Consider the following 23,641-nt stretch of genomic DNA (forward strand, 5'->3'; position numbering starts at 1 on the left):
AGAAACAAGAATTAAGTGAACAATAATATAAATACAGTACTGTATTATATGATTGTCTGTTTTGTTTAGGATTAATCAATTATCAAATTTAAAAAAATATTGGAAAGTAATCTTTTTTAAAAATCTTTTTTCAGAAAACCGTAAGAAACAATGGATGAAAATGTACACAAGAGCATTTTAGATGATTAGATGATTTGATAAATTTCAGTGTTTCATTATATTGATACATTTTTAAAAAAGTATTACCTTCCACAAAAAGATTGAATGTAGACATTTTAAGTTTTTCCTTCTTAAAATTACTAATGTTCTCACATTCAAATGTTGCACACACACACACACATCTCAGTGTCAACTATCTCAGGGTTTCCACGGTTCTTTCTACTTTGGACGCCCATGCAATTTCTCCCGTTGTTGAACGAAAAGCAACAGTCTGTCCTACAACCGTAAGAATTATGCAAGGGGACACGAGAGGAGGGATCAAGAATCTGTGCAATGTACACCATTAGTGCAGAAATTAACAACTGTTTGTTTGAACTTTTGCACAGCAGTTTGCATTACAGGAGAACCCAGAGGGATTCCGTTTGTCAATAAAGGTGTTGGACTTTTGGTGTGTGTATGTTTGTGTATTTCCAAGCTGTGACATTTGTGGCGCGGCGATGGTTGCCGCACATTTTGGATTTGCCTTTTGCTTTGGCGATTCGTTTCAATGGAGACACTCCGTCGTTTGCATTCTCGGAGTGTTAACGGGGGCATTACAGAGTTTGGGTTACAAGGGACAAAAACGTTGTGATTTTCTTTTATGTTTTTGGCGGAGGGGGGCCAACGGAGGATAGGCGATGCGGGGGGCAGCGGAGGATAGGCGATGCGGCTGCTTTGTGGCTCCCGGTGTGTAATAAAGAGAAAGGTAGTTTTCTTCCCCTTGCACGCCGCCACTCCCACCCCCCTTTTCTTTGTAAGGAGGGAAAGGACAGAGCGGCGTCCTGACCCTCCTCATAGTACAACTTCTCCACCCCTTTTATAATAAATGACGACATCGCCTCTTCCTGCCTTCCCGCCACATCCTGAGTCACCTTCTGTTTTTTGTTTTTTTATGCCCTCCCACCCCCAAGCACACCCTGACGGCGGATTTAACGGGACCACGCTTCCCGGAGAAGAAGCGCGGCGTCAAAGCCTGAGAGAAAGAGCGAGAGCGAGGGGTGTGTTGGGCGTGGCTTCAGCAGATGACAGTCGCAGGGCGGGGCCTGAGCAGCTCCTCCGCGCGAGCCCAGGCGGTTTGGTTTATGTATGAGTGTGTGTGTGTATGAGAGAGGAGAACGTGAACGAGCGGCGGCAAACGACGGCGAAGGCGGCGGCGGCGGCGAACGCCGCGGTGGGGGCCGGTAGAGCGCGAGGCAGTCTGTCAGGAGGAGCAGCCGCTTGCCGGGTGGAAGGGCAGCCGAGAGAGCGAGAGAGAGAACGGAGGAGGGCGGGGCGACAAGGGGGCTCGTGGAAGAGAAGGAAGGCAAGAAAAGGAAACGAAGGCGGTCGCGTCTGAGGGGGGACGTGAGGGTAGCCAACGAGGGGGGCGGAGCCTCGCTTATCTAGCCTCCGCAGCCGCCGCTTCGGCTTGTCCGAGAGCTTTCTCTCTCTCCCTCGCGCTCTCGCTCTCTTCCCCCCTCCCCCTTCCCCTGTGTGCCCTGTGGCCGTGTGGAGATGGCGATGCTGGATCTGGCCCTGGAAGGACTCGCCGTCTTCGGGCTCATCCTCTTCGTGGTCCTGTGGCTCATGCACTTCATGTCCATCATCTACACGTAAGTCGGGCCTCTCAGCTGCTGCACCTCGACCCCCGCTCCCCGAATCGCCCCCCCCCCGCACGCGGAAATTGTGGAGTGGGGCTTGTTCTCCCCCTCCCCCTCCATTGCGCTGCTTCTCTTCTATCCGGCGCCTCCGCGCTTTGCCAACCCAAACCTCCCACCCACCCAAATCTCCCAAGCTGAGAGGCGGCGCACCTGCCTTGCTCGCCCTGGGGGTGGGGAACCAACACTGCTCGTCCATGCCGCACTGCCCCCCCCTCCTTCTATGTACCGCGTCCACAGCTTTCTCCCCCAGCCCCCCTTTTTTCCTCTTTACCTCCCCTTCCCCGCCCCCCATTGGGACGCTCTCCGGCGCCCCTCGTCATCCCCATTCGGGGATGGGCTAAATTCGGCCGGTGGGCTAAAAGCGCTCCTGTCCTTTGGAGGGAACTGGCCCGACCTTTGCTTTGGGAGAGCAACCTAGAAAAAGGGCCAAGTCATACAGATTTACAACTACTGATCAACAATACGAATCCCTGCGTTTCTTGCCTTGTAAAGGGAGGAGAGGGGTATGCTTTTAAATCTGGTACTACTTGCCATGCTGAGCTCTATGGGCTGCCTTTTTTGTCTACCTGCTTTAAGCCGGCGGACCCATGAGGAAGCATTACAGTAGCCTCTAGTCTAATTCATACATATGGCCAGGTTTCAACGTTAGATCTGGCGCTTGCTTTGCTACAATGTAAGGAAGTAGTGACATTTTATTTGCCGCGGATAGTTTATCTCTCTCCCCCAGATAAATGCCATACTTCATGCCTCCCCCCACATACGGTACTTAGCAGACCATGTTTGTATCGCCCAGTTTTAGTGTTTAAAATCTAGAATTGCAGGTTTCTTGTTGTTAAACTATTCACGGAGCTATGGTGTTTTAATAGTGAGAGTTAAGCCTAAATGGATTTAACTTTTAAGTTGATTTTAAGGAACATTGAAACAGAGACTGGTTTTTATTATGCAAGCAGTATATTAATGCATGATTAATTTAAGATGTGTGACATAATTCCATCGTTTCAGTTTGTCAGATTTCTACAGTAGCTGTGTTGCAATGGGCAGATGAATAAATGCTTATTTAAATATTCTTAAATTGTGAAATATGTTTGTAGAAATTTGTTAACAACAGATTTCTTGAGAAGGTGTTAATAATTGGCAGTTGAGACATTTGGAATGTGTAGAAGAAGATGAAGATACTGAAAACTTACTGTGACATAGTTTGAACTCTTACAAATAAAATCTCAATTATTTGCCAATTATTGGTTATAATGAATCACCTTCAGGCTTATGCAAAATGTTTGGAACAAAATGCAATGATTTCTTGATGGCACTGACATTTGGGGCCTTTGAACCGATTTTTCTATGACTGTGTGACCTAAGTGTTTCAAGCACTGATAATATTTTAACTCTTAAAATCAATAATGAATTTGAAATTAGACTTCTGAAGGAATTCTTGGCCCTTCTCCTTTAATTAATTAATTAGCTTTTATAACTTGACTGGAATACTTCTACCTAATTTCTCCAATTATATACCACATTTTTGTAATAAAAATCTAGTAAATCTCTTGAGTCCTGAAAACCTCTATGAAAGGAAAGAGAATTAGTTAAAAAGAGATCTAACATCAATCATATTTAGAAGTAGATTTATACTTAGCAATTTGAATATTGATGTGGAAAATTAAATTATCCACTGTCTTGGTGGCTGTATTGTTTGTCCTCCTTCAAGCACAATATAATGTTTCCACTGAATCCTATGTCTTTTTCTATAGCAACTTTGCACAAGGAAGCAGGTAGTAGTAACAGGATAGGAGGAACCATTTATTCCATGCAGAAAATTAAGAACATTAAATCTGTATATGCCTGAATTTCAATCAGGGTTTTATAACATGGAGATTATTATAGGATTTATTAGTTAAACAGTGATGCAATCATTTTGACTAGATTTGTTTGAAGTCTGCAAAGAAGAAATTTATATACAGTATTTCAGGATACAATACATGTTGTAATACCTATAGAGCAGAGCAAAAAATGTAACATAGATAGCACAAATAGCTTTAGTATACTATGTAGCACAGTAACCTCTACATCTTTCCCTTAACAGCTAGAGGCGCATATACTGTATAAAGAATAAGATTATTGTTTTTGTGTAAGCCAGTTGGCTGAAATAAATATATATTGCATGAGGAATTATGATGCTGATTTTAAAAACATGTTTTGAATAAATTTTTACAATTTTATATAATGAGTCTATTAGGAAATAGTATTTTGAGTTAAAAAAGATTTGCACACTTGCATTATTTATCTGATTCTGTATGTCATAACTGTCAGCTATTTGAAGTCTTTTGATTTTACAAAAAGAAAAGTAATGCATGGAATGGATTGATTTCTCTTTAGGTAGCATGATATTACAAGCAGCTTAGTTCTAAGTCCAATTTAACCATCACTATCACATTTTTAAAAAAAATTCAAACAGAGCATATCTAATTTGAAATAAATGTACAATTCTTTTCTACTGAGAAGTAATGGAATTAAAATATTCTCCTCATACTGGATTAGTTGAAGGACATAATTAAAACAAATTTGTGGTAAGGCAAGATAGCTGCAAAGGGAATTTAGTGTTAGGGCATTTATTTACACACCCTCAGTCAAAGTGGCTATACTTCTACATTCATTACATATTCCCCATCTTTGCATGTATATTGACTAGCAAAGCTAGCATTTGGAGGCCAGAGATTATAGCACACACCTTCTTCAATATCCTTGATCCTCAAACTGATTTAACTGATTATTAATGTACGTGTGCATGGTTGTAAAAAAGCGATTTTCTTTCAGTATTTCTGTAGCCTGTTTAAAATAAAAAGCAGGTGTTATACTGGCACAACATGAGGGTGAATGTTTGATTTTTAGCATTCAAGCTCTATTTCTATTCAATAGTCTCTGAACAGCTCCCTTACAACAGGGGAAATATATAGATCTCTGTATCTTTTCCATTATATGAAGCAAAACAGCCAGAGGTACTTTCTTTGAAAAGAAGGAAGTTGGGGAAAGAGCATTCTGTTTAAGGTTTTATTTATGTAGCAATATTTGAGAGAAGTGTAGGGCAGTTACTGTTGATAAAATGGAGATTTGTAAATGCAACTATTTATGTATTTCTAATGTAATTTATTTCTTGCATTTTTCTTTACTGTGCTATAAAGTAATGAATGACAAAAAAGTTTTGGAGTACAAGAAGGAAAATAATTGCTCCAACTTAATATTTAACTCAGATGCTAATACTGTTTATCAGGTGTTTAATATTTAATAGTTACTTAAATGGCTCTTGGTGACTATGCAGATAAATACTATCTCAATTTGTTTTTAATGTTAATTTATAGCTTTTCCAATGACATTCCAGTGATCACTTTTATTTTAACTATTGTTTTTCCTATCTTCTACTTCCCTCAACCTTACCATTGATAGGGTTTAACTTTTTTTTCTTACTCCATAATTTGCTTGTATCACGTCAAATATGTGAGTTTCTATTTGTTGATCATATCTTCAAGATAGCAGTCATACACTATTTCACCCAGAAATATAGATTGGTTCTTCTTGCAATTCAAATTAGTAATCACTTTCAAATCCATCATTATCATTTGCAGATGTCTTTATTTCCTGTTATTTCTTATTTTTCAATATTTCACAATTGTATGTTACAGTGAAAAAGCTATAGATTTGCCCATTCTGGTCTTTGTTATAGAAATATCCTCATTCTTCATGATCTTGTTTGTGTTTATAATTGCCACCTTCCTAGGTATGTCCTACCTTCACTTGTTTGCCATCAACTGTATGCTCACTAAGCATACTGGTTGAATAATATATGCATTTTTAATACTGAAAATTAACCAATATTTTTTAGTTTCCTTTTTATTTAAATGATTTATATTTTACAAGTTTTCTTTATTTTCAGTTAATAATGGAACATCTGCATATCTACCAATGTTTTAGTATTTTAATTCTAGATATGCCCTTTTCTAGTATTACTATTGTTATATTCTCCCTCTAAGTTTAAACAGATATGGGAAACATATTCTGAAGTACTCTCTTTCCAATTCTGAGCTATTATATTTCTTTGATTTTGAAGTAGTGTAAGGGACAGGTATTGTAAAGGTTCATCAGAAGAATAATTAGGTGTTTTTGGACATCCATTTTCCTTAATATACTTCACTTTCATAAAACAAAAGCTTTGCTGCAGACATTTTAAAAACAACTCTTCCTTTTTAAATTTCTGTTTTCTCCATGATCTATCGATCTGACCGTGTGTCCCTTTTCCTAAACTTGCCTGTTCATCTGGCATTTTCTCTCCCCATATATGGCTTTATTATTTGTAAGAACTTAACATTACACATTGTGTGCATGTTAAATTAATGTAGTGGTTCAATCATTTGTGTATTCACTTACCTTCCCGCCTCCTTTTTCTCTAAGTCCAACTGCCTGGTTTCATATATATTTATTATCAGGTTTATAACCACATGTTCTTAGTGAATTAATTAATGGCAGTTTATAACACAAGAATAAATATAATTAAGCAATAATATCAGTTCAAAAACAGCAATAAAAGAGTTAAAATATTTCTAATCTTATTTGACATTGGACTGTTAGTACAAAGAAACTCTTTTCTTCCAGTTTTAAACAGTTCAGTGAATAGTTCATGTATGCTTGATGCTTCCATATTTGATAACTGGTTTATTGACTCATACATTATCTTTTTCTATTGGAGTTGGTTCTTGAATATAACCTCTCTATAAATGCTTCTGCCATTCTACATTCTTGTTTGTAAAGAGTTTCAGTACTGTATTTCCATGTATTTTAACCTTATTTAATGTAACCCTATTAGAGCTTTTTTTGTCATTACTCGGGATTATTTTTGCCCTAGCTGTACACTTTCTTGTGATTTTTTTAAAATCTCATTTCTCTCTTTTTTCCCTTTATTTGTTGATATTCCTGATTGAACTATTTTTCACTGTTCTTTTTTGTCTGATGTTAGAAGTTGGACAGTGTCTCCTCAATATATAGGCTGCCTAACTGAAATAACTCAAGGTAACATACATTGGTTTACAAAAACCATTAAACAAAAGTAAACAATACAGGCTGAAATATAATCATAACAGACAGTTGGGGAATATTTCTCAAGACTTTCATGTTCAGTCTTTCCTTGGCTATTGTGATAGATTTTTCAGAAAACTACTTGAATATTTTTCTCTTTGAAATTTTGAGATTTTTTTCTGGTTTTGTTTTTGCAGAATCTTGTATCTCTTCCCATAGCTTCTTTATTTGCCTAACTACAATGTACAGAATTGATCCTTTCATTGCTCTCTTTTATTCTAATTATGCAAGAAGTCCTTAATCACAAGTGAGCCAAACATTTCTAAGCACAATAGTTGTTTTGCCCATTTTATGACCTTTTTTGCCACAGTTGTTAAATGAATCACTGCAGTCATTAAACTAGTTGCTAAGTGAATTTGGCTTTCCCATTGACTTTGCTTGTGAGAAGGCTGCAAAAGGTGATCACATGGCCCTGGGACACTGCAACCATCAATACATTCTAGTTACCTAACATCTGAGTTTTGGTCATGAGGCTGCTGCAACAGTCATAAGTATGAAAAATGGTCATAAATCACTTTTTTCAGTGCTGCTGTAACTTTGAATAGTTACTAAAGAAATGGTTGTAAATTGAGGACTACCTGTATGTCCTCCAAATCTTGCGGCCATACCTGCATTCTGAAAATTTTAAAGTTTAACCTGTATCTTTATCCTCAATTATGATTTTATTTATTTATTTGTAACTTTTACTGTATATATCCATGCATCTTATATCAAATTTAAGCAATGTTTAGGGGAAGGAATTAGAAGTGTGCCCATCCTATATGATCTGGGTGGATAAGTAGATATCCCTAGGGAGAGGTGGTCCCATAGATAACGTGGCCAATGATCGCTGATTTGTTTCACAACTTTCAACTGAAAGTCCCCTGGCTGTCTGGATTTCATTTCTTCATTTTCTGCCACTATGTAAACAATTTGATTTTGTTCTTATCCATGCAGTGATGCCGTTACGTAAATTTTAAAAGTATCTTGCTTGAAGCTGTGAGTGCCTGTTCGCCGCTGCCTGGCTCCGGCAGCTTGGCGCCTTCAAAATGCCAGTGAATGGTGCTCTGCATGGCTGGAGAGGGGGGTTGCATGAGCGGCTGTTCCGCTCTCACTCACCCGCCTCCTAGCCTCACAATGCCCTGGCCAAGCTCTCCCTGCAGAGCCAGGGCACCTCCACTGCCACCGCCACTGCCATCCCAGCATGGCTTTTTCGGCTGCTTCCAAACCGAGTCTTCCAGCAGTGGCCGCTCTAGGCGTACGGTCTATGGTTGTGGGCCAGCTTCTGGCAGAGTGAACAACCATAGAGCGTACACCCAGAGCGGCCACCGCTGGAAGACTCATTTAGGAAGCCGCCGAAAAAGCCATTCTGGGATGGTGGTGGTGGCGGCAGCGGCGGCAGAGAAAGTGCCCTGACTCTGCAGGGAGAGCTGAACCAGGGCAGTGTGAGGCTGGGAGGTGGGTGAGCAAGAGCGGAAGAGCCGCTTATGCAACCCCCCTCTCCAGCTGTGCAGGGTGCCATTCACTGGCATTTCGAAGGTGCCAAGCTGCGGGAGCTGGGTGGCGGCAAATAGGCACTCACACGGCTTGGTGATACCCCATGATCAGTGAATGGCACTGTGCCTTGCTGGAAAGGGGGTTTGCCAGGTGGCTGCTCGTGAGCGTGGTTGCTTCATGGCTGTTGTGTTGTGCTGCTGTGACAGCGCAACACAGCCATTCGCCCATGAGGCTGTGCCCGGCTCTTTGGGAGCCCGCTCGCAAGAGAGCAACCACTCAGCAACCAAACCCAAAACAATAAACCCTCTCCTCATACTAAGGCCCAAAACATATTTTGTAGGTAAAAAAAAATAAGACCTTGTCTTATTTTTGGGGAAACACGGTATTAATCTGGCTCCTATGTTATTTTGTTCATCTGATTTTTGTATAATTCCAGTTTCTTTATTTCTTCAATTTTTCAATCCTGTTACTAGTGTTGCACTACAATTTTGGTAGATGCCTCATTTATCATAATTCCTTAATGTTTTTTTTTCTTTTTGAATGCAATAGATCTAGCCATACACTGGTATTATACAAACATCCCAAAAGTATATGAATTTCTATTTCTCTCTCTTATTTTTTTCAAGATTAGAAAAGATTTCTGATCTCTGTGTCTTCTGATTTCTTGATAGTTGTAAAAAACCCTTTAATTGGAAACTTTAACTCATCCTGATAAAAGGAATGGCACGGTTTTTATTGCCATCCCTTCCTAACTCACTTTGCCTTTTTAGGGTTTATTATACAATTTTCATAGGATTCTAAGAAAATTGTATTCTTTTCTCTTCCTCTCTTGGACAGTAGAGGAAGGAAAGTAGGAATGCAGATAGTAGATGACTCCTTTAACTAATCAGACATTTCTTATTAGTGTATTCTAGATCTAACACGACATTGATCTCCTTGTCATATGTGGCATCCCAATGTTAATCTTGACAATCAGTTTATACATACATACATACATACGTACATGCATGCATGCATGCATACAATCTCCCATCTTTGTTATTTTTACAAATAACACAAGACAGCGTTATATCCAACACTCCGCTTCCTATTTTCCCCTCAATAACAATCCTGTGAGTTGGGATGAGAATGAATGCCCAAAGTCACCCAGGTGGATTTTATAGTTAAGGTGGGACTAGAATTCACAGTCTCCTGGTTTCTAGCCTGGTGTCTTAACCACTACACCAAATTGGCTGTATGGTAAATATTTGAAAATCTGCATAGATACAATATTTTCTCCTTAATCAATACCTATATGTTCAATATAAGAATATGTATCCAGGTAGTCTTTGACTTATGACTACAATTGATCTCAAAGTTTCCATTGCTAACAAAGCAGTTGTTAAGTGAGTTTTGCCCCATTTTGCAAACTTTTTGTCACAGTGGTTAAATGTAACTAATTGTTAAGTTGTTTAATTAATTCTAGTTGTTAAGTGAATCATGCGGTGGTTAAGCAAATCTGGTTTCCCCCATTGAGTTTGCTTTTTGGAAGCTGCTGGAAAAGGTTACAAATGGTGAGCACGTAACTCTGGGACAGCACAACTGTCATAAATACAAGCTAGTTGCTAAGTGTCAAAGTTTTAATCACAAGACCATGGAAATGCTGCAACAGTCGTAAGTGTGAAAACCAGTCATAAGTCACTTTTTTCAGTGCTTTGGTAACCTTTGAAACAAAAACAAATACCTCGTGTGTCCATCATACTTGGCCAATAAAGAATTTATTCTATTCTATTCTATTCACGGTCACTGAATGATTTTTTGTAAATTGAGTTTATAAAATTCATATCTGTATATGAATGACTGAAAAAATTACCTTCTATCCTAAAACCTGTTGGAAGAATAAGTTCATAATTGCTAAGTGAAATACAAGCAAGGTGGAAATTTCTCATACCCCAGGTATTCCAGTATAAGGAGACCACCATTGGGAAAGCAAGTCCCTGGACTCCTGTTTATTTTCAAACTGGGAGTGGGGGGAGACTCTCACAAGCACTTTTTAAGATGGTTGTACAGGGCAGATTATTTCTATTTGGGAGAAACAATAACGTGAGCATATACAGTAGGTGCCAAATTTTATTGAGCTTTGGAGATTAAAGCCAGCACTTTAAACGGGGCTTCAAAGCCTATATCCTATGCAGTCTCCATATGTCAATTTTTCAATATATTTCTTAGAGTTAGAAGTCAAAAATTACCTAATCAAGGTTTTTATTTCCAAGCAGACTGATGTCTGGCATTTCTAGGATATATACTTCCTAGACCTAGAGCAAAACTGCAGATAATGGAATAATGTACATCTGATTGGATGTTTTACTGAAAGTTGCTTAGCAAAAAAAGAGTTCCATTTTGTAGTGGAAACATATATTTCTAGTAGATAATATATTTAATTTGTTAAAGTATGTTTTCTATTTTTAATAAGAGTTAGTGATTTTGTAAATACACAGTTCCAGGATTGGTATAAAAGCTTACTAACATCTCAGCAATAGCTGAAAAAAGGTGACTTTATTTGGGTAAAAGGAATACCAATTTAATCAACTGAGCATTTTACATTAGAATCTGGGCCAATCTTTCTTAAAATGATATGTATGAAAGTGCCTTGTAACCAATAATACAGGTAATATCTACCTGGTTGTAAATCTTGAAACAAATCTGATTACAGAGGTGATGTTTTCTCCACTTTGCTCTTCAAAAGACCCAGGCTAGTCTGTATAGGGATAGTGAAGAACTTCTTTTATAAAGATGCACTAGAGGATTTTAAGTTACATATCTAAGTGTCAAACTTGTTACTAAAACAACTAATCATAAGTTCACAATATTTTTTCATTGAACTTTGACACTATTTCCTTAGCTGACAGATGTCAGGCCCCAAAACTAAGAAAGACTGGTAGTGATTCTTCTAAGATGACTCTTTATTGATCCATGCTTATAAACAGAATCTTGCCAACCTGAAGCATTTTACTCACCATTTCTACTATATACTTTGAGAAGTATTACTGAGGGGCTCTCTTCACTCTATTTCTCTCACACCAAATATATGGATAGAGTTGCCTCTTACTTCTCTGGAATGAACTCCCTCCTTTGTTATCTTCCGGAAGGGGGCTTCGCAGTATATGAAGCAAAACAACTAGATTTGTACCATATAGCAGTGATGGCTAACCTTTTCCGGACCAAGTGTCAAAGCATGTGCCTGAACCCCCAAAATGCATTGCATGTGTGGTCCCAGTGCATGCCCCCTGCACATGCATGTGCAGCCCCCCATGCATCCTACCCCCTGCATATGCACACACAGCCACACGTTCCATGTGTCCTGTGCATTTGTATATTCTTTTGAGAGTGAGCATCAAAATTACATTTTTTAAAATGTGTGTCAGTGTGTTCACAAAAAGAAAACAACAATAAAGGTTATCTTCAGTTGGTACTGTGGTGATGCAATGATATCTTCAGAGGAAATGTGACTGAATTGCTTCCTCTTTTTTTGAAATTTGTCAGGATCAAGACAAGGATTACAGGGGGCGGGGGAGGGAATGTGAAAAACCACTTCCTCCTGCATTTCAATAAGAAAAGCAGAATGTTGATGACTATTCAGTTCAACATTCCCTCTTCTCTTCTGCAGAATGCCCTAAGTTTCCCAGGTAGGTAGTCCTCGACTTATGACCTGTTAATTAGGAATTGTTCATCCCAAAACAAGTACTTATGACTCAGATTTGAAGTCCCCCCCCCACAGTCATGTGATTTCATTTTGAGTATTTGACAATCAGCCTACATTTATGGCCACTTAAAGCATCCCTCAATCATTTGACCATGATTTACCGGGTGGGTGGTGGGTGGAAACTAGCATTATGTCGACTTTCCGACAAAAAACACCAATTGCAGATAAGGATTTAGTTAACAATTGCAGTATAGTTGGCACAATTTATGATTGTAATTCCGGGCTCAATTACAGTCATAACAGTCTGGGTTCAGGCCAAGTTATAGTACTAAGATAGCATTTGTTATGCTTATGGATGATTTTTGGAGGGCTTGGGGTAGGGAAGGACCTGAATCTGTTGGTGGCTTACAGTGCAATTGACCATGGTATCCTTCTGGATTGGCTACAAAGATTAGAGATGGGGAGCACTATTTTGCAGTGATTCTCTTTCCTATATGGCAGGTTTGTTTGATATTGGAGCAGGTTCTAGCCCTATGCCCTTAGACTAAGGAGTCCTCAGGGTTTGGATCCCATTCTTAATCCATGGAGCCACTTCCAAAAACATACTAGAATCGATGGCTACTGCTGGTAGAGGGGAAAAAACGAGTCTGCTATTATTACCTTGCAGTGTGTATATTTGTGTGTGTATACATGCTGTGATAAACCCTAGCAAAATATTACTAAAGCTATACAGATGCATAGCTATATGACTAGGTGTATAGTTAATAGATAAAGATATATTCTCATTCTGAGACATTGAATGAATGAACCAGGCTAACTGCCTGGCAATTTTTCCTGTAACTTGTGTTACAAGACAATCAGACTATAGCTGTCCGAAAATCGTTTTGCAGTTTCTAAACTGTAGACGTGCTTTATAGCTCCTAGTATTATTTTTGAAAAGTTAAATTAAACAGTGCTTGCTTTCTACAGTTACTTGGACTTAAGGTGTTGCTGAGATAAGGCATTAAAGAGAGTGTAGTAAATGAATGGGCTTGTAAAGCTTACAGAGAAAGAGTTTTCTGGAGAAAAGACAAATGCTGTTGACTAATATAAGAGTTTGTGTAGTATAAAACAGCACAGGACTGCCAGCAAGAAGGCCATTGATAGCCTGCTGCCCCAGATACCTTGCTCTAGCCCTTTGCCTCTTGGCCTGCTCTTCTCCCTGGGAGTTTGGCTGAGGTTTTGGCCTACTTGATATCTGCCACCTACTTGTCCATTCTTAGCTTGAGGACTTCAGACAAACAGGAAATGGCTTGGATTTGGCTGTTGGGCTTTAGTTTGCTGATCCCTGGTACAAATCATAAATCTGGCCAGGTACCAAAAGTTGGTGAAGTGGAGAAAAGAGATGCAGATACAGCAAAAAGGAATGAATGCTACATGCTGTAAGAAAAAAGCAACCACTAGCCTAGAAAAAAAAATCAGTCTGTGCTGCAGTTTTTACTCTCAGTAAATTAATATATCTTCTCCAAGCACTAATCTATCCTCCTTCAAATATTTATTAATAGGACGTAGCTGAAGCTCACATTAAATTGTAGGTCACATTACTGTAGGATTCAGATTGTTCTGAAGAGTTAACAAACTTCCTTTCACCACTGTATGAACTCTCTGTGAATGAGAATGTCCAGTCATTCATGAAACTTGTTGATTCCTAACCAAAGGAACCAATATCTATAAATGTCACAAACAGAGGCATTTTGTGTTTCCTTGGTCTCCTCTAATGAAGATGGAGTAGCTTATCTGATTTGGATTCAATATCTGTGGCTAAAATGAATAAAAAGCCTCCTTTTTTTGCACTATTACATTTTAATGCACATACCATTAATATTCAAAGAGAAAGTAGCTTTCAGATAATATAAATGGGCAACTGCTTAAGTTGCTATAGCAGGTAAGATAAAGAAGAGCTAAAAATATTTTTTTTAATTATAGATTACAGTGAGCTAGATAGACCTATGAGTGTAACACAGGCAGCTTAGTATATTTTTAAAGATCTTAATTAAAATGGAATTTTGTTTCATACATAGGAGAAATTGCCTTTCAATATTTTTCTACATTAAGTGAAAAAATAAAACCATCAGATGGAATAAGTGTGCAAAACAGCTTGCTTGTGGCAAAAGAGTTAAGAAATATAATTATGGTGCCTTGGCAGATGAGAATTGCTGAGAGAACAGGATTCAGTTTTGGAGAAAATAAATATTTCGTTAAGTATGGGTTATTTACTAGGTATGTGGGAAAGTGCTTTCTCTAACAGACTTGCAGAGTATTGTAAGGAAGAAATGTCATCACCTCAGGGTAGCAAAGACTACATTTAATTAGTTGAAAGGAAAAATATTCTACTGATGTTAGGAGCTAGTACAAGTTATCAGAGATTACCAGTTCTGATAGGGATTGATTATGATTAGTATATATTAGTAGTATATAAAACAATGTATATTGCTCACTTGGGTATTGCTTGGTTGTAACTGGCCTGTAATTTTTTTTCTAAATATAGGGATCATTAGATGCCTGGGAAGCTGGCTAAGGTAAAACCCGAGATAAAAATAGCTGTTTTAACTATCCAGTCTTCAAACCTGGCATCTGCTAGTTGAATTGGAGTACTACAACTCCAAGCCAGCATGGAGATGGCTGGAATGAGAAAGGCTGATACAATCAGTTAACTAATTTGGTCTCAATAGCTTCCTCCACTTTCACTTTACATTTGTAAATGTAATGCACTGTAGCATGTGGGTGGTAGTTTCAGAGGCCCCAGTGCAGCAAGGGCAATCTTTGACTCAGAGGGATTTTAGTAAAACTCCACTTAAGCTAAAAAGAGAAGAGCACATCAACGTAGCTCTGAAAAAGATTCTTGGTTGACCGGAAGAAATTAAGATTGTTAGTTATTTCCCTAATTCTCCTAGGCGCTGCTTGGAGTGTCCAAGCACGGGTTAACTTCAGCTTGCTTCCCAAGGAACTGAGTTTTAAAATTGATTGTAGCTCCGCCTCTTGGTTGCCTCAGAGGCTCAGTTTCAAAAAACTCAGTCTCCCTACAGGACGTCTATTTTGGGGCTCCAGTCCTTGTGCAGCAAGCTGGACCCCAAATTCTAGCATAGTTGTAGCTCCTTTATTTTACCTCGTCTTAGAAAATTTAGCTTAGGTTGCAGATATCTTCGTTTACAACTCTAGCTTCTCCGTTTGCTCCGTCTGCCTCCACATCGCGCAGACAGGCTCTCTGGAACGTTGACAGCCTGGGCATTGCCTTGGGCAGATTGTTGAGTCGGGGGCCCTCCCGGGCAGTTATTTGTGAGTACTAGGAGGGCATCTGGGTAGTCAGGATTCCCCTGAAAGGAGCGTTAGGCTCCATGCAGCCCGACAACGCTCCAGGTGCGCGCTTGTGAACGGCCGCCATTTTAAAACCCCTAATTTGGCGCATTTTCATTCCTGGGCTCCAGCCTTTGCCACGCAGCCTGTCTACTTTAGCATAAGCCCGGAGCCTTGCGCTGGGTGGCCAGGCAGGCTCTTGCCCTCCTTCTCTCCTCAAGCAGCTGCAGGGAACCTAGGCTTAACCAGCCTTTTTACCTGCCATCAGCGCGGGTCTGAGGGCGCTTGGCTGCCCACCACAGCCAGCTCCAGTCTCTCTCCTCCTCCTCAGCTGGCTAGGCCTCAGTGCTATTCAAGGCCCAACGCGTGGATCAGGCCCTGTCTCACCTCAGGCCTGGTTTACTTCGCTGTCAAGATGTAGAAGCAGCTCAGCCCTCATCACAGTGTGGAAGAGAGGCAAGGGGAAAAGACCGGGCCCACTCCCAGCAAACGTAGTAGGCCCAATCCAATGGCCAATCCATCACTTCCCCCTCTTCCCTTCCCGTGGAATTGCTGGAAGGGCTTAAGGCAGAAGACAAGAGGGCGGAATCCATGGCTCACAAGACCCATCAGGCTGTATAGCTCAACTGCAGAATAGTAAAGGGGAATTAGTAGAAACCAAGGGGGAGAAACAGGAAATTATCCAAGGTTTTTTTCAGCAACTATATAGTAGGGAAGAAGTTTCTGAGGACCAAATTAAGGAATTTTTAGACAATGCAAATCTACCCAAGATCTCAAATGAAGCAAAAGGGGTACTGAACCAAAAGATAACAATAGATGAATTAGAAAAGGCAGTCAAAAAAATGGAAAACAACAAAACTCCTGGCATGGATGGTTTGCCAGTTGAAATCTATAAATCTTTTTTGGAAATTTTAGGACAAGAGATGATAGTAATATTTAATGCTGTCTTGATGGATTCTATCGCACCGAAATCATGGGCCGAGGCTTATATAACCCTTTTGCCTAAAGCTGGAGCTGACCGCACCCAAATTAAAAACTATAGGCCCATTTCACTTTTGAATGTGGATTATAAAATCTTTGCAGCTATATTGGCAGATAGACTTAAATTTTTCCTTAACAAATTTATACACCCTGATCAGAACGGTTTTCTGCCGTCAAGGCATTTGAAAGATAATGTTAGAATTATTTTGGATGCCTTAGAATATTATGAAGCTCGGCCGGATAAACAAGTGGCCTTTATGTTTCTTGACGCACAAAAGGCTTTTGATCGGGTAAATTGGAACTTTATGTTGTCACAATTAGAAAATATGAAGTTTGGAGAAAGCTTCTTAAATGCAATTCGGGCAATTTATGTACGACAAACCGCGACAATATTGGTAAACGGAGAAGAGGCGGGTGATATTGAGATTGGTAAAGGCACAAGACAAGGATGCCCGCTATTCCCCCTACTGTTCATCCTCACATTAGAACCCCTTCTTAGAATAGTGAGAAGTGACACACAAATTAAAGGGTTACGAGCTAAAGCTCAGGAATTTAAGGTCCAGGCTTTCGCCGATGACCTTGTTTTTATCCTGGAGGATCCTATGGCTTCTGGGATACAACTTTTACGTAAAATAGAGGAGTACGGTAGGATAGCGGGGCTACGTATAAACAAAGAAAAGACAAAACTGTTAATTAAGAATATGACTCTGAACCAGAAAAGGGAAGTACAAAGCCTGTTAGGGATCAACATGGCCCACAAAGTACAATATTTGGGAATTTGGCTCATGGAGAGATGTTCCTCTATCAAGGTAGATAACTATATGAAATTGCTACAACAGGTATCTAAAGATATGACTAATTGGAGTGGCAAACAACTGTCTCTGATGGGCAGGATTGTGACAGTCAAGAGATATGTATTACCAAAATTTTTGTTTCTGTTTCAAACGGCACCAACTAAATTGGACAAATTTTTTTAAAAATCTTTGGAGACAATAGTGACTCAGTTTATATGGCAAGACAAGAAAGCACGAATCAAAGCCCAAACATTGCAAAAACGTAGAGAACTGGGAGGCTTCGGAGTACCCAACTGGGAAGCATACTATAACGCAGCAATCATGACATGGGTGAAAGATTGGGTGATGTTGAGTAGAAGGCGCCTATTGGCTATAGAGGGACATGACCTCCCCCAGGGATGGCATGCCTCCCTCTGGCAAGAAAGAGACACCCCCCATAGGTACTTCATGGGACATTATATTCGGAAGATTTTGATGGGGGTCTGGGAAAAGATGAGGAAAAAATACTATCTTAGGGTTCCGTGCTGGTTGGCACCATTAGAGGCCTTAACGCATCCGAGTGTATTTAATTGGACAAGAAACATAACATATAAAGACATCATGACAGAAGATGGCAACATGAAAACAAAGATGGAATTAGAGCAACAGGGCAGGAATTTGGAATGGTGGGAATATTTACAGGTTAGAAACAGGTTTAAAAGCGATAAGGCACGTTTTGGGATCTACCCAAACCCTCAGGGGCTAGATAAGATCCCGTTTGGTGGAGACAAGAAAATGTTATCGAAGATTTACCAATTTTTGACCTGCCAAGATGCTAATGAAGAGATGGACAAAAGCCTTCTAATAGCATGGGAGAGAAACCTTGGCTATGAAATTGAAATGGGCAAATGGTGGGATCTATGGAGTAAGACCATTAAACTTACAACATCTACAGCATTCAAAGAAAACATATACAAGATGGTTTATAGGTGGCACTTCCCTCCAACGAGGTTAGCCAAGATGTTCCCTGGGTTATCTCCATTGTGTTGGAAATGTGGAAGAAAGAATGGCACATTCTACCATATTTGGTGGTCCTGTACTGAGGCCACGAAATATTGGAAAAGGATTAAAAAATGGTTAAAAGAGGTTACTGGGGCAAACATGGAATGGAGACCCGAGAACCTTCTACTAAGCATTAAACCAGAAAACATAAGCAGTTCAATATGGCATTTGAGCCTACATATAATTGTGGCCGCAAGAATAACTTATGCACAATTTTGGAAATCCACTACCATACCGTCGGAAGATGCTATAATTAAAAAGATCTATGAATGTGCAGAAATGGACAGAATGACGGGTTGGCTGAGGGACAAAGGAGAAACGGAACATTATCTTAGCTGGAACCTATGGTATATGTGGGCGACAAGGAGAACAGCAGGGACTTAAAATGGGGAAAGTTAACATGGATATTGTAATAGATCCCTGAACTTTGCAATGAGAAGATGTGGCTTAGAGACCTAACAATGAGGAAGGAAAGAAAAAGTTGGGCTGTGAATGACTGTCACCGCGGGGGGGGGGAGGGGAGGGGGGTTGTATGTTTAAAACGGTATTTGTATCTGTATGTTTTACGCTTAAAAAAAATGTATAACTAATGAATGCCGATACAAAAGGCTGTATATTTACTTTATATTGTTATGTATGATTTGTCTTTCTTATGTTGTTGTATTTTTCTTTCTGTTTTTTAAAGGTAATAATGTTTAATAAAAATTATATTTAAAAAAAAAAAAAAGACCCATCAGGCTACCGCCTGGACCATGCACACTTCCGCCTCCTCTTCCTATTTTGGCAGGGCAGCCCTGTTCTGGCTTCGAAAGTTGCTAGCAGGGCTTTCGGCAGGAAACTCCAGGACTAGGCAGGACGTCAATAAGATTATTGTTGCCGTGGAGTACTCTGCTGACGCCTCTCTTGCGGCCACTAAATTTTCCTCCAGGGCCCTGGCCTCGAACGTCACCTCGAGGCGCCTGCTGTGGCTTCGCCACTGGCAGGCTAATGTGAAGCCGAAATGGAAGGTGGCTTCCGCTCCCTTCAAAGGGGGTAAGCTCTTTGGGGAGGCCTTGGACCCAATCCTAACTGAAACCAAGGACAAACGCAAAGTGCTTCCTCCTTCCAGCCCTTTCGTAAGAATTCCTTTCGGAACAGCGAGCCCTCCAACTTCCTCGGGTGGCCCCAGTCGTGCCTACGTTCCCCCACAGGATCGCTCCCAGGATAGGTCCTCATTTAGGGACAGAGGCAGGCAGCAAAGGTTCCGCAAGCCATTCCAAGGGGGTTATTCCAACAAACCCTTTCGGAAATCTGACCATCACAGGGCTCCCCCCATAGGCGGCCGTCTCCAGCTCTATGCTGCCCAGTGGGAGGAGACCACGATGGACAGTTGGGTCAGGAACATGGTCCGCCATGGGCTGACCCTGGAGTTCCTGTCCCTTCCCCCAAGAACCTTCCTCCAATGTCCCATCCCCAGGTCTGCCCACAAACTCCAACTGATGAGGGCAGAGATAGAACACCTCCTGGAGATAGAGGCCATAGAGGAGGTCCCCAGGGGTCAAGAAGGCAGGGGGCTTTATTCCATCCTTTTCCTGGTCCCCAAGTCATCAGGGCGGGTGAGAGCGATTCTGGGCCTCAAGAAGCTGAACAAACACCTAGCGTACAAGCGCTTCAAAATGCAGTCCCTCCAGACCATCCTGGGCTGCGTCAGACGGGACTATTTACTGACGTCGATCAACCTGAAAGAAGCATACCTGCATGTCCCGATCCACCCGGCGCATCGCAAGTTCTTGAGGTTCCAGTTCACCGATCACCATTACCAGTACAAGGCCCTCCCCTTCAGACTCTCGTCTGCCCCCGCAAACGTTCACCAAGCTGCTGGCTGCTGTGGCAGCATGCCTCCGGTCTCTTCTCGTGAGATTGGAATGCTACCTGGACGACATCCTTATCCACTCGTCGTCAAGGGGTCAGGCCCGGGCAGACTTGGACACCACCATCAAGGTTCTGCAGCTCCACGGGTTCTCAGTGAACCTCGCCAAAAGTCACCTGACCTCGACCTGCAGAATCCAGCACCTCGGAATGATCATTGACTCCGAGACCTACCAAGTCTTCCTTACTCAGGATAGGGTGAACAGCATCTGGACCCTGGTGAGGAGCATCCACTCGACCGGGTCAGCATCGATCGTCTCCCTCTCACAGCTGATGGGGTAGCTGGTGTTGTGCATTTCGGTGGTCCCGTGGGCGCGGTTGCACACATGAGAACTACAGTGGTTCCTGCTCCCTCTCCAGAGGAGGAAGGCCGGCATCTCCAGACGCATGATACAGGTCCCCCCGAAGGTCCTGCGATCCCTCAGGTGGTGGCTGTCTGAGGCCCTCCTCAAGGGCAGTCGCCTCAGGGAACCGGAGTGCCTGATCATCACTACAGATGCCAGTCTCTTCGGCTGGGGCGCTCAACTAGGGACCTCAGTGGTCCAGGGCAGGTGGTCGCAGGCGGAGCTCGCCCACAACATTAACTGGCTAGAGCTCCGGGCGGCCAGGCTCGCCTTGCGCCATTTCCTTGCTCAGATCAGGGGCCGCAATGTACTGATTCTGATGGGCAACATAGCCGCCAAAGCTTACATCAACCATCAGGGCAGCACACGGTCCCTGGCTCTGATGTTAGAAGCGGAGGCCCTGGGTCACTGGGCGGAGAGACATCTGGCCTCAATTCGAGCAGACACATCTCCAGCGTCGATAACCTGATGGCGGACTGGCTGAGCAGGACCACCATCCACAACTCAGAATGGCGGCTGCATCCGAGACTGGTTTGCCAGCTATCCCGGAGGTTCGGCCACCTGGTGGTCGATCTGTTCGCCTTGCCAGCCAACATGCACCTTCCCCGGTTTTTCACCAGATTCCACTGTCCCGGGGCGGAGGGCATGGATGCTCTACGATCCCGCTGGCTTCCGGGTCACCTGTATGCCTCCCCCCCTCTTCCTCTGATTTCGCCGGTCATCCGAAAGATTCTGGAGGAGGGGGCGGAGGTATTGCTAGTAGCACCTCATTGGCTGAGAAGGACTGTCGGTGTCCTGGCCGTGGTGTATACCTCAGGAGCAAATCTCCCTCAGCCAGGGGGCCATCCAACATCCGGAGCCCCAGTGGCTGCAGTTGGCCGTATGGCACTTGAGAGGGACCTCCTGAGGTTTCACTGTTTCTCCGACAGAGTTATACGATCTATTCAAGCGTCCAGATGACCTTCCACTGTCAGAATTTATGAGGCAACCTGGTCGGCCTTCTCACGTTGGTGTTCCAACCATCAGATTGTGGCTTCATCTGCGACCATCCCACAGGTCCTCTATTTTCTGCAGGATGGTTTGGACAAGGGCCTTGTGCCCAACACTCTCCGTAGATAGGTGGCGGCCCTGGACACCATCCGGTCCACTGACTCTCAACTACCACTTTCCAGGCACCCCCAGGTTCGGGGCTTCCTAAAAGGGGCGTCCAACCTCTGTCCGCCCCCCGTCCATAGGTAGCTATTCTGTCCCCCCTTCTTTGCTCGTTAACAGACGACAGGCAGGCAAACTTAAAAGGAAAGAACTTTATCAGTCCTCGGCTCAGACTGGCTGCGAGCCCAAAAATAAACATAAGCAAAGTCTCTGACAAGAAGATAACAGAATGCAAAACAAAACTCTTACAAAGCAATTCACTTCTCCAAGTGTCTCCTTGAATCAGGGTTACAGAAAGCAAATCACTTCTCCAAGTGTCTCTCACAAACAAACCACGACTGATGAATGATGAACATTGACTCCTGCAACCAGGGCATGGCACCATCCGTTTTTTATCACCAGAAGACGCCACTAACGAGCCCCAGCTGCATTGTTAATCTTGCATCCCAACTCAACTCACTGCAAACTTCTGCTGAGTCACAACACTATCCCCCACCGCAGGGCCCTTTCCCCGGGTTCCGATGGTCTGGATGTGATAGGAATGACTTGTCCACAAGATGGCCCGCACCCATTTCCTGTGGTGCCTTTTTCATGAGTCCCAAACCTCTGCAGGAATAGCCCCCTTGAGCCGGAACTCCCTAGGTATCCGGTGGCCACCATGTTTCCTTCTGCCCTTCACGGCATCGACACCCCGTCCAGGGTCCTTCACAGCAGCTCTACCAGCTTCGGCTGAGCCTTAACACCCTGTCCAGGGTCCTCCACCCTCTGCAAGGCCGACCCACCAGCCCCCCTACCGTCGGAGGTTGACAGCAGCTCTACCAGCTTTGGCCGAGCCTTTACACCCTGTCCAGGGTCCTCCACCCTCTCCATGGCCGACCCACCAGCCCCCGTACTGGCGGCGACTGGTGGCCGCTCCAACAGCTCTGGCCTAGCCCTAACACCCTGTCCAGGGTCCTCCACCTTCAAGGCCAACCCACATGACCCCTCACCATTGGAGTCCGGCGGCAGCTCCACCGACTCCTGCCGAGCCACCATGCAATCCCCTCCCGCAGACCCCTTCCCCCAGTTTCGACGATCGGGATGTGGCCCAGAAGGGTTGATGACGGCCTCCAAGGAACACGGTCCAAGACACTGGTACCCCACCGGGAACCTAGAAACAAAGTCCAGTGCTGCGGGGACAGGAGTCGACAAAGGCTGGAATCTTGGTGGAGTTCTTCTTGCAGACCTGGCCCATTGGCACTGGGCACATGACTCCACGCACCTCTGCACGTCATTTTTCAGATGGGGCCACCAAAACTGACGGGAGGCCAGGCGCAACGTCCGAAAAAATCCCTAATGTCTTGATGCAGACGCACAATGAACCTGAGAGAGCACCTGTTGACGGATGTGCCCTGCAGGAACATAGAGCCGGCCCCGACACTTCAAAAGATACCCTTCCAAAGTCCATGGGGACGCCGGCCCCACTTCTGCCTTTTGTCGCTCCACCCAGTCGTCACCCCACTGCGCATCCCGCATCAGAGACTGCTTGCTCACGGGATGACAAACGGCAGCGCAGGATGCAATGGGTAGAACAGTCTGAGGTGGAAGCGGGTTCGCAGGGTCAGAGTTCTCTACTTTACTCGGCAGGGCATCCGCCCTGGGACTCCACACACCCCGAATGCACGCTACCTTGTGTGAACGGGTTATCACGGCCGCACAAACGTGCTGGTTGTCCGACATGATAGTGCGTTGCTGAGGGATGGCTGCAGTCCGTGCAACGCTTCTGTTCTTGGGGCAACTCTCTGCCAGGTGCCCAAGATCCCCACAGTAGAAGCACAATCCCTCAGCACGTCGTCTGTCCATCTCTGTCCGTGACACTCGAGGTCTGACAGCACCCAACTCCATGGGCTCCTCCCAGTCCACTGAAGTCCCTTGCTGAACCGGCATGCTGGTGGTCTCCTGGAATACACGGCGAGGCCTTTGCCTCTGCAG

The 23,641-nt window shown here is 43.0% G+C and overlaps 1 protein-coding gene across 1 annotated transcript in view; it reads left to right on the forward strand.

Annotated features, from left to right (window-relative positions):
* The first annotated feature begins 1,279 nt into the window (after positions 1–1,279).
* UGCG (UDP-glucose ceramide glucosyltransferase) overlaps positions 1,280–23,641 on the forward strand; it is a 56,899-nt gene continuing 34,537 nt past the window's right edge. Inside the window, exon 1 of the mRNA XM_014073196.2 lies at positions 1,280–1,790. Within this exon, the coding sequence (XP_013928671.1) occupies positions 1,693–1,790 (98 nt within the window). The 5' untranslated portion in view covers positions 1,280–1,692. The remainder of the gene's footprint in view (positions 1,791–23,641) is intronic.

Source organism: Thamnophis sirtalis, unplaced genomic scaffold, assembly GCF_051295495.1.
Source record: "Thamnophis sirtalis isolate CommonGarterSnake01/CBP01778 unplaced genomic scaffold, rThaSir2_p1.2 scaffold_5, whole genome shotgun sequence".
NCBI lineage: Eukaryota > Metazoa > Chordata > Lepidosauria > Squamata > Natricidae > Thamnophis > Thamnophis sirtalis.